The 11,879-nt window shown below is 44.4% G+C and overlaps 1 protein-coding gene across 1 annotated transcript in view; it reads left to right on the top strand.

The window, feature by feature from the left end:
• Positions 1–4,204: 4,204 nt before the first annotated feature.
• MAPKAP1 (mitogen-activated protein kinase associated protein 1) overlaps positions 4,205–11,879 on the top strand; it is a 55,327-nt gene continuing 47,652 nt past the window's right edge. The window contains exons 1-2 of the mRNA XM_010143390.1: positions 4,205–4,379; positions 9,022–9,198. Of these exons, the coding sequence (XP_010141692.1) occupies positions 4,285–4,379; positions 9,022–9,198 (272 nt within the window). The 5' untranslated portion in view covers positions 4,205–4,284. The remainder of the gene's footprint in view (positions 4,380–9,021; positions 9,199–11,879) is intronic.

The following is an 11,879-nucleotide window of genomic DNA, read 5'->3' as shown; positions in this document are numbered from 1 at the left end:
AGCAGGCTGTACTTTTCAGCACTGTCAAATAACGGAGATAATTCTGCACGGCTCTTGAACAGCAGCAGAAGCGAATAGCTGTAGTGTGCCACAGAACTGCAATGAGCCCACCTCCGAGGGTGCTGACACAGGGACAGAGACATCAGAACTATAAAGAAGTGATTGTTTGCGTGCACACCACATTAGCAATAATTCGAGGAATGGTACCGCCGGGTTCTGCCTCTTCGAGCCGCCGTATGCTGCGCAGCGCCCAGGCTCCTCCAGTGAACTGCAGATGGTGAAGCACCATCTTTGCTTTGATGAAAATGCTATTGAAATAGCAAACGGCGCTCTCAGAAAATTGGACTGTAGGAGAGCACCAGGTAGCCTTAAGAGAAGCCATTAATAAAAGTACTGAGAAATTTTTTAATGATTTATCGTATGTTTTCTGTGTATCCCGTTACTTTTCACTTCCTTTAAAGGACTGGTGGAATATAACATTTCTAATATAAAAGCTTAATGGAATCAGATTTGTGATTTCCTAGAAAATTAACGAGATATTTTGTCAATTTTATTCCAGACTTCATTTGTCAGAATATACGGTGTCCAGTGACAAGCTAAAAGAATTTTTTGACAAATTAACTATGCCACAGGTGACAGATCAGGAAAATGTTAATTTAACAGCCCCTTTATGCTTCCCAGATTTATTGGAGGCTATTAAGGAAACTCCAAATGGTGAGGCCCCTGGCCCTGAATAGATTTTCCATTGAATTTTATGCAGGATCTATTAATAAAGTTTGATGCCGCCTTTTTGAATATAGGTGATTGTACTTTATCTTCTGGGTCTCCACAGCACGTACAGTTAGAATACAGTTTTTAGCTGAGAGAAAAAGTACTTATGCTTCCAGTAGTGTCTGTAACCTGTTCTGAACGATTCCTCCTAAGAGGAGGCTACAAGCACTAGAAAACTCACCAGTTACTCCTAGTTACATCCAGTGTGGTGGGCTCTTTGGCTCTTGGCCACTGAGACTAATAGCTGGATCCCTTTTATTCAGCCGCTGCCTACCAACCCTTACCTAATCAGCTTTGCCCAGGGAGGTAATTGAGCTCTCTGGGACTCCCTGCGCAATTAGTATTTTGCAGGACCAGACTAAGGGTATGGATGCACTCCGTCCTGCAGACAGGTACTGGGAGGTTTGGACTTCTGGTGCTGGTTCAGCACAAGTACTATCAATCTGCGGTAAGCACAGTGGAGATCCTCAGCCCCCTTTGCCTTGGTAATCGATCGGGCTAAGCCTTGACGCACGTGTTTACAGGCTGAACGAGTGTTTCCTACTTAGCGTGACAATGTTCTCATTGCTAACAGCAAGTCTAATGGGCGTCCAAGTCTCAGTCTCTCTGGTATCTTACGGCAATCAATTTCACAGTCTTTTTAATTGATAAAAACATTTCCCTCACTTTTTTAAAGATCTTGAGCTGTAATAGTGATGCTTTAGGGCTGTTCCCAGCGCTGCTGCTGCTGATGTTGCTCCCCTCACTCGAAGAGCAGTCGGGTTCCCAATTCGTGTAGGAGTTGCCCCTGGTTTAAGTCATCTGTCACCTCAGTGTTCATGCTGAGCGTTCATAAGAGAAGGATCTCGGCAATGGAGGGAGTTCGGACAAGCGAAGTGGTAAAAATAGACTGGAGGAGGTAGAGGAGATTAGAGAGGGGGAAGAGCAAGAAAAGTTTATTTAAACACAAAGTGACAGCACAGTGTAGAGCGAGGAAGGAAGAGGAGCACTGTGGAAGGGAGACCATGGGACATCACCATCTTATTTGTGACACCAGTAAGAGCAGGGGCCCTGGAGTGTGTTTGGTTTATAAATACGTATGTTTATTGGATTATGATGTGTATGTCAGTCGAAACCTTGGCATCGACTCTCACATCTGGCTGTCAGTTTTTGTTGGGATTTGCCATTATCAGGACTAAGCATTACTTACATTTCTGCCATCCTTGGATTTGAGTACATCACTACCTTCCCACATCCAGGAGTCCCCTTAATTTCCTGATAATGGCTATTTACTCATTCAGATGCAAACATGCTTGAAACCCCAGCTCTGCCCTTCTGAGTGCTGTGTCCAGTCGTGACCATAACATCATGAGTGATGCTCACAGCCTCATACGTGTTCGCACATTCCCTGGTTCATATTTGCATCTGGGCAAAGAAAGAGGTAGACTTTGGGACTGGTGATCCCTTACCTGATGCTACCTTAATTCTCCTTAAAAATGAGTCCTGTAAGTAGGAAACCAAGAGGAGAAAGAAAAGAAAGAAAGAACCCCTGATTTATTTAGCAGTTGTAGTTCTGTTGTGTTAGTGATTTCCTTGGTGAGGCCATGGGTGTGGTGGTATCTCAGAGGGTCCCAGATGCACTTGCTCACCCTGAGGCTTGTCAAGACTTATCCAAACAGGGTGAAGGAATGTCTCATACTCTGTCACAAATCTAATGTGTCCTTTTAAATGAGTAAAACTACTTTCTTCCTGCCTTAAAAACGTGGGAAGAGGAGGCATCAGCACTATAAAACCACATTCTTAAAAAACAAATTCATTATACTTGGATGGATTTTAATAATACTTTTAGCTATGCTAATATGAATAACTTTAATCTTTAAATTCCTATTATTTCTCTAATTTATCATCACACTGAAGGATCAAATGGTTTTTAACAATATATTGAAATTAGCACATGGCATATAACTCCCTGTTTTATACTCTCATTATACATTTATAGTATTGAATCCTTTTATTCTGTTACTTAGAATTCCGAGTGATTAATGTGAATAGTACTTCCTTCTCTCAAGGCCCGTATGTGGATGGAGATAGATGGAGATATATAGTTATATCGGGGTGCTCTTGAAGAGGGGATCGGGACGTACAATCTTTTGTCTGTTTAAAAGATTGCTGGTCTAAAAACGCAGCCCTAGCCGCAGTGGATTAGACTTTTTTTTTCTGGTAATGCAAACTCTGTAGATCTCTACGTTGCTGTGTGTATTATGGTTTTTAATTGTTAATCTCCACAGTGCCAAATAGGGGGGGTTTAATGCAGTAAGTTCCAATAAAAACCAGCATTAGTCAATCCTTCTTGGTTGTCTTCAGATCATTAACAATAATTGAACAGCTCAGTTGTATGTGTGATGTCGTGCTTCCCTTGGCAAAGCAAGGTCAAGCCTAAGGTTTATTTTTAAACGTCTCTTAACCTCTACATCTGGTCGATGTTCCTTTTTGCCGCAGTGCTCTGCTTGGGTTATGGTGCCTCGTCTGATCTCCCTTGGATGGGCTGCCCGTGGTGTCTGGCTGGTGGGACCTAGCTCTGAGCTTACAGCGGCTGTCTCAGCTGTGGGCATCTGTAACATTCCAGTTCAGCTCTCGCTGGTTCGTGTGGAGAGCTGTGGCAGGCTCTTCCTTTCCTTCCTTTGTGCGGAAGGTGCTGGCCAGGCTCCAGCCTGCCCTTCTCTCTACACTGAGAGATTCCCTGTGTTCTGTCCTGTTGTGCATCCTGGTGTGAGCTGCTTTGGCTCCTCTGGGTATCGCAGGAGGAGAGGAAGGCAGTGAGGAAGGGAGGAGAATGAGCAGCCTCAAACCAAAGCTGGAGGGGAACTAGAACTCTGAAAAGTAGGTAGCATGTGCGATCCTGACGTGTTCCAGAAATAGGGCAAGCAGTGATGAGACAGGCTGCTTTGGTCGTGCCACAGATGGTGTCTCGCCTGTGCCTCAGCAAAGCCAGGGACCGCGAGCTGTGGGCGAGGGGCACGGAAAGTTGGGAGTGCTGCACCTGAGGGAAGTGAGCTTGTCAAGTGGTGGGGAAAAGCTGCAGAAGGGAGCAGAAATGTAGAAACAAGAGCAGTGCTGGTGTTAAATGCTAATGGAAAAACGCTTTAGAAGTCTTAGGTCAGCTTGTCAGTTCTCCCTTCCTCCCTGTTGCACCCAAGAACACGGGATCCTGCGGGGAAGTTCAGACTCCTTATGGAAGTCTGTGAAATCGCTGCCAAATATTTCATATAATTTTTACAGATTCATTAAGCAGCAGTGAAAGAATTGGAATTTAAACATTCAAGCTTCTTGCAGTTTTAAGCCACAGCAGTGTATTTTAACCTTTCTACTGAAAAGAGTTCCATCCGCGCCAGATTTCATGTTAGCTCTGTCATACTTTTGTTTAATACGTGCTAATGAAGTGTATTTTCTCGACAGGGTCATGTTGGTACAACGGCAACCAAAAAAATTGATGTCTACCTCCCACTGCACACAAGCCAAGACAAACTGCAGCCCATGACGGTTGTGACGATAGCCAATGCCAAGGTGCATGACCTGATTGGACTAATATGCTGGCAATATACAAGTGAGGGACGGGAACCAAAGCTGAAGTAATGTTCTTTCTTTACTACTCTTGATCTCTAATTTTCTCCCCTACAGCCCGTTTGCATAGTGAAATGGATTTCCATGTCGATGTTTTTATAGATAGATCTTAGAGAACCCCCCTACTCATTTGTCGGGGCTTCCTTCTGAGCCGTACACGTGCACCTCTGTCCAGTTCTCTTTCAGTTGAGCTCCTGGGTGCTGGGTAATGACAAGCACGTGACACTGTGGATCTCTTCATGAATCCATTTCAAAATGCTTATGTAAATATAATATAGATCTCATCTCTCTTGGTGTCACGGAGGCGTTTTTTATTTCCGTGTCCCAGGTCCTTTTTGGAAGTGTTCTTACAGCCCAAATCACAAGGGTGGCAAACGTGGAACTCGTCTGTAACTTGTCTCTCGTTTGCCCCAGGGGGAGGTGCTCAGCCTCTGACTCTGATCTGTCCCTGCGGTACCAGCTCCTCCCACAGATCCATAGAGGGGGGAGCCGCTGTCCTGGCTGGCAGTGTCTTGGAAGTACTGTTAGTGTTCTCCTGAAACCATGGAACAGACTGTAGCTGTAGTGAGTGTGCCTGGAAACAGGTCAGAATTCTCTCACAGACCTTCGCCATTATCGCTCACTTGCTTTCTGCTGTCATTTTGCTGTCATAATGACTTTAATTCATTATACATGTTCAAATACTTCTGGTTTTCTAAGAATTTACAGATACAGGGGCTAAAAGTGCTTTTTTTCCCAGGTTACTATCCTGGAGGTATCAGGAAAATAAAGACATGCAAACAAGGATCCTGAAAACAAAATAATTATCAGTTTTTCTTTGAAATTGTGAATAAAATTACATTCTTTAATTAAAAAATCTCTGTCATGCAGTATTTTATAATGTCTACAAGACTTTGACCTCAGTCACATTGGCGCCTTGCTGTGAAGAGCAACATCTGTCTTGTCCTCAGAAATTTTAGCCTCAGGAAATCAATGGACTTTTCAGGATCTTTGGTAATCGTTGCTTACACCTTCATTGTGGAAAAATTCTGGCCCAGATTTCTGTGACTAAATGGGGACTGGATGGGCTGTGCTGGCGAACTAGTGGTGGTTAGTAAGAGCTGTTATTTATCGTGGTGGGTGACATGAGGTGCAGGTTCTTCGGAGCCGCTCATTTGAGCAACTTTAAAACAGTTTAGAACGGCTCTGTAAAATACCCGCGTTTCTGCTGCGTCATAGAACATAAAACGAGAACTTAGAATAGTTTCTTACAGAGTTATCCGGAACAGGCACTAGCGGGGCCTCGCCTGGGGCAAAGCAGCGGAGCGGTTTGGCTTGGTTTTCTCTGTATGAGCCAGTTTTCGCGTGGCTGTTGTTCCGGGAACATCTGATGAACGGGGGGATTTGGGGCGCTCAGCTGGGTGGTTTGCTCTGTCGGTGTTTCTCAGAGGTGTCTGAGGAGTCAGCCTGCTCTCCCGGTGCAGCACAGTCGTAAGGGGAAGGGTTGGTGCCGAGAGGTCGCTGGGCTGGTGCTATCTCTTTGGCAGATACAGGGCAGCACGGAAAAGCAGCCCGTGTAGGAAACAGGGTGTTGCTGCCCTGGATCTAGGATTTCCCTCAGCTCTTCTCAATGGGCGCATGAGATATTTCGGAGGTTAAACACTTCAGGTTGATTTGTCATTTGTTTTACACTGAGAAGAAACATAAAATTATTTGCAGATGGTGCCATTTCATTTGCTGTTACTAACTTCTGTTTGTTATATCGTAAGTTCAATAAAGTGGCCTTTGTGCATGATTAGCTTGTTTTTTAACGAGTAAGATGCCGCTAATGTCAGTCTTTGGACACGTGTGTGTTTCTGAGGAGCACGGCACACCTTGGGTGGAGCAGTGCCCGTGAGTGGAGGTATTCCATGGAACAGCATCGCCCACAGCAAGAGTCACTGGTGGGAGGAAATGAATTTCACTGACTGCCTTGAAGGATATGACATTATGATGTGTCAAAAAGCGATCATGACCAAGGAGGCTGTCTAAAGTAATCAAATCTCAGGACAGAAATAATAAAACAAATAATGGAAGCCGAGTTCCTGAGAGCAGTCTGACAGCAGCAGTTGAGGATCTGGGTCCAGATGCTCAGCGGAAGGGGCACAGCCTCCAGATTCCAGGCAGCTTGTTTTCTTGTGTAGTTCCTGATTATTTCTCATGTCTCCACTGTCTTTTTTTAGGATTGCCAGTGCTGTAGCAAAGATTGATTTAACTGTAAGCTAATTCTCATCATTTCCAAATAAGGGAAGAGCTTGTGTAGGTCGCACATTCTGCATTTGCTATTCATGCCTAATTTAGTCGGTTTAGACTTTAAAAAGAAAAAATGGGGATCACAATTGTGACTCTGCACTAAAATTCGTATAGATAATGCTTCAATCCTGATTTACAACGTGTGCAGAATGACAGATGTACCAACCGGTAACACAGTTTGAGAGTAATGTGGAGGTTGTAGACTCTTTAATTAAGAGAAACAAACCCTCTGTCTTTAGGAAAAGAATATATGACTGCCTAATTCTTTCCTAAAAGGTGGATATAAGAGTGTGAAGTGAGTGAGCACTAGCTGACAGCTCTGAGAACATTTCCTATTCGGTTAGGCCACCTTCTTTATTACAGTTGTATCAGATTTGTCTCTATTCAGTGGCTTGACATGAGGAACCACTGACAGCGTTGGCAACCGTGTTCCTGGCCTCTTACACGTGAACTTTGGTCATAACCTGCTGGACCATTTTCCTGCCACCCCCTGCCAGATGTGCTGTTACGATTCCCCCTGCATACACTTCATTTATGCAGAGCTGTAAGTGTGCACCAGGCTGCACATCGGAGAATTCTGTCCACAAGTAGGTTAGAAATCAACAGCGTAAGGCAGAGCCCACGGCTGTGGGGATGGGCATCAGGTGCTGCTCAGGCTGGCACAACTCAGAGCTCGGGGTGTCTTGGGTTCCATGGAGCTGGACCGGGTGAGCACGCAGAGTGGTGTCTGTATTTGTGGAAGTCCAAACAGGAAGAGAAGGACCCGAAAATCGTGCCAGACTTTACTCCTGACATAAGCAGGATCAGCAGGACCTGTGTTATCCACAGCCTCTTTGTTTCGCGTGTTCTGAAGAAGCCCGGCAGCCACACAACCCCCCACCTCCAGGCACAGGCTTCCCCCGCGTGTCAGAGCCCCGGTGCTCCATGGATTCTATTCCCAGCGCTGCCTTTCACCAGCTCCCCTAGAAGTTGCCTAAGCGCTCTTGAAGAAGATAAAAATTAATTCTGCAGCATTGTTCCATTCTTCACAGCAGTCCAGAGACTCCTGGAAGTTTCTTTAATGGCATTGCAGGATTTTTAAATTCATAGCGATGCACGTTGCTGGATTGCCTTTTGGTTTGCAACTGTACCGCTTACCTTAGTAGTGATGCATCGTTATTACCTGTTTTCTAGAATAAATGTCTTAGCTGTGACAAGGTGCATATAGATCACGTGGACTGAGCACTCGCAGTAAAGCACAGTTGCAACCAAAGGTTTGTGAATTAATTGAGAAAATTGCAAATCAGGTAGCCAGTGAAATAATTCATTGTCACATCCAATCAATAAACTTTGTAAATCAACTCATTTAATTCAAAAAATGATCTATATAGATCAAGCGACCAATTAAACAATTAGCATACACTTTGCAATTAATTAATTTAAGCATCAATCATGCAATTAAAACTCCAAATTTGAACTGCAGAGTTTAGAAACACACTGCCACGTGAAGGTTCAAGCTGTACTTCCTGGCTGAGGAAACCTCCTGAGTGCTGGCAGCTTTGCAGTGAGGAAGAGTACTTATTTTCATGTCAATAATTTAAACATTAGCATTTGAAATAGATTTCAGTATTAGGAAGACATGATCAATACCTGTTCGGTCTATATAGATAGTTGCTGCCCACTGGCCTGTCCTATGTGGGAAGAAGGAGGCCTAGATTTTTCTTTCATATTTTCTCGATGCTTTATGTGCTTAAAACTTTCTGTGTTATTTAGTTCTGCTTGTTGGTCTGTGCTAATCTTTAACTGCTTTTAGTGACTGGACTTCTTAGATATTGAGAGAAGGTAGATTTTCTGCTAATCATGACTGCTGCAGTGAACAGTTTACTTTTCCCGGGGTTTATTGCCCTGTTTACCTGCCCAAGACCCTTCTCTGCCTCTCCAGCCTACATCCAGTAAACCTCTTCACAGTTACTTGGTCTGTGGAAAACCGGTAGACACTGCTTGTTTGTCTTTAATTCTCAAGTGGACTGGGCATTATGATATGTAATTTATTATATAAATAAGTTTTCACAAATGGAGAAGTATTACTTCCAGCGTTACGAAGGCATGAAACTTTTATAGACTTTGGGGTATTTTGGTCACTGTTGGTGTTTCGCGTGCAGTTCAGTTAATGATGAAGTAAGACTCATTCATTTTCTCTGAGGTTTTGGGGTTTTTCCTCAGGGTTATGGTAGTAGGATGTTTTGGGCTTTGCTGGGACATATTTATCCATGTGACATCAGTGGCTTTTGAGTGTCTGCTGCTCTGTTTTCTACAGCATCTAGTGACCGGTGTTGATCGGCTGAGCTGAATTGGTCCTCTGGCTTCCCCCCGAATAAACTCATGTTGTCTTTGTTTCAGCGACAACGTCAATGCCTACTGTCTCCATATCGCTGAGGACGACGGTGAGGTCGACACTGATTTCCCACCCTTGGATTCCAACGAGCCCATTCACAAGTTTGGCTTCAGCACGCTGGCGCTGGTTGAGAAGTACTCTTCCCCGGGCCTGGCAGCCAAACAGTCGCTCTTTGTCCGCATGTGAGTATGGGTGCTGCCTGTCCCCATCACCGGGAGACACCTGGGTGTCCGTGCCACTCCGCACCTTTGTCCTTCTCTACTTTTCTTCACCTGAATTTAGTGTAATTTGGGGTGCACACATATTCGCAGCTCTCTGGTCTGGTCTGGTCACATATTCTCTGCCCTGGTCTGGGCTCTGTCACGGGGCTGGTAGAAAAGTAAATGCTGCTGGCAGCAGCTCGGCTGAGCCCATCATTGTGGGTCTAAACCTGCAGAGAGGAAAATAGGGCTTCTGCATACAATTAGCATGGAGAACATTGAGCTGCTGCGCTCCTGCTAGTAAATATTTGGAATTTACACAAAGCCTGAGCTCATAATTGTCATTTTGCTCCAGCCATGCAAAATATGTTCTGAATAATAAATGAAATAACATATACAATGGCTTCAGAGTGTTAAAATTGTGAAGTCATTCATGGTGGGTACCCAGAGCCCTCTTCAACAGGTATTAAGAACAGACCTTGCTAGTGACTTTTTAATTGCTTTGGGAAAATGCACTGAATTTTAGCAGGAAAAAGAGCGTACTCGTGGTGTTAGAGTATTCCACAAACAAGAGACTTCAAATCTTCTTTCAAAGCCCAATAGACAAAGTAGTGAATTTACATTTTAAGACTGGTTGGTGGACTGAAAAGCAAGTTATGTTAAGTACAAGTAGTTGCAGAGCACATTAATAACAGTGCAGCGCTTGACGTGAGAAATGAGCAGTCGGTAGGCAGAACAGGAGGGGACATGCCACTCTGAAATCCAAATTTTGAAGACGCCATCTACCCCTGAAACCTGAAGCTGTCTGGTTTGTAGCTCGGGATGAATTTGCTATGTCATTATCAGTGAATTAGTGTTGGAGTCATATATATTGTGCTTGATCACCTGTATTTTTCGTTATTTGTGAGTGAAAAATCTTTTAAATCATCAGAAGGCCTTAATTTCTATAACAAAATACGGAACGTAAGCCACTTCTTACTTGGGAGAAATGTTTCATGTTTGGATCTCTAGAAATGAAAACACTAATAGAGTTTTCCTGGTGGTTGGAGATTTTTTTAATTTATAAAGGATTGCTTATATTTCATAACTGTGCAGCTGCGCCAGTTTCAAAAAATCAGGCGTTTAAAAACATTTCTGCCCTATTTAATTACATTATTGCATTCTTTATTGCGTGCTGGGTTTCTCAGCGACGTTCTAAAGCGTCCTACTGAAAGAACTGTCAGAAGTGCCAGTGTATTTCCCAAAGGCCCATTCACTTTATTCCACTGCATTAGGTCATTGGAAAACAAAATATTCTGTCAACAGCCTTTACAAACCGGTTGCTGCAGGTGAACAGCCGGCTGTGCTGAGCTGGGCACAGCCGGGTGGGAGCTGACGCAGGGAGGAGGTGGAGCAGTCTGGGCAGCCGTTATGGGGTCCAGATTCCCTTTGTGCAGGTGACAGGCGCACCGGCGAACCAAGCCCGTGGCACTGCAGAACCTTCCGTTCCTTCCGCCCGAGCAAAGGACGCTGCGTGTTTTAGCTGAGGGGGAGTATCTCCTGCACCTGCATTTCTCCAGAGTCAGTGCTGTTGACATGAATTCGAGTTTTTTGGTTTTATGATTCTGTGATTGTTTTATCTTCAAGATACTCCTGCATTTTTGGTAGCCCCAGAAGAATACCCAGAAGGTATAGAGAAAATTCTAGTCTCATTCCATGCGATTCAAGAGCATCGTTAGTGTTTATTGCAGGGAGGCCAGTTAAGCCTTTAGCACTAGAAGATTCCACACTGTTGATGACTTCTCACCTGTAAAAAGTCCCCCCTTTCTCCACTGCCCCCTACCTGAAGCCCTGTAACCTGTACACAGACATAAATAGGGAGTAGTATTTCAGTGCAGTGAACACACGTGGTCTCAGGTTTTGGACATTAGCTCAGAGGAGGTGGAACCGTTGTTCCCGTGTGGAGCCTGGAGACCTCAGCGGGATCCTGGCCTGGCCAGTAGCTGCCTGACTCGTCTTGTGGCAGAATGAAGGACCAGCTGCAAATCCAGCAAAAGAAATGTGAAATCTTTTGCTTCAACATAATTTGTGCTCATGTGAGGACCTTCCTTCTAACGTGGGAGGTCTTGCTGGTCAGAAGCAGGACAACTGCATCGTGAGAAGCAGTGCTTTTATGAGAGGTTTGGGGTTTTTTCAGTGTCCGCATGTTAATCTGAAATTGCATGTACTTGTATTTGCAAATAGTTAGATTTAAATTAGAATTTTTAATGTGTCCCCAAGAATAGAGAATTACTTGATCACCGCTTGATCAGAAGATTGTAACTTCTGGGACTTTAAAGGTGTGTGCTGTCCTGTTTTTTGTAGGGATGTGTTGTAAATTCCACATCTGCCCCCTCTGTCGTCCTACTAGTGCACATAACTGTGTCTTTATGTTTTGCATCCCCTTTTTTTTCCACCTCATGCCAAAGTGTATCAGCTGCTGCTGTATCAGGCGTGTGACTTGTAATGTTTATTAACACTGAATCCCTGTTGAAAAAAGTTGAGGCTTCTGAGAAACCTCACGGTGAAGCACGGCGGTTTGGTTGAGCTCTCGCCCGTCCCGCGCACTGGGCTTATTTTCCGATGCTGTGTGCAGTTACCAGCTGACAGTCGTGGAACCACGCCAGGGACCCCGTTTCAGCAGG

The sequence above is a fragment of the Buceros rhinoceros genome, unplaced genomic scaffold (genome assembly GCF_000710305.1).
Source record: "Buceros rhinoceros silvestris isolate BGI_N320 unplaced genomic scaffold, ASM71030v1 scaffold21769, whole genome shotgun sequence".
Lineage (NCBI taxonomy): Eukaryota > Metazoa > Chordata > Aves > Bucerotiformes > Bucerotidae > Buceros > Buceros rhinoceros.
This window is presented reverse-complemented; position numbering and strand designations above follow the sequence as displayed.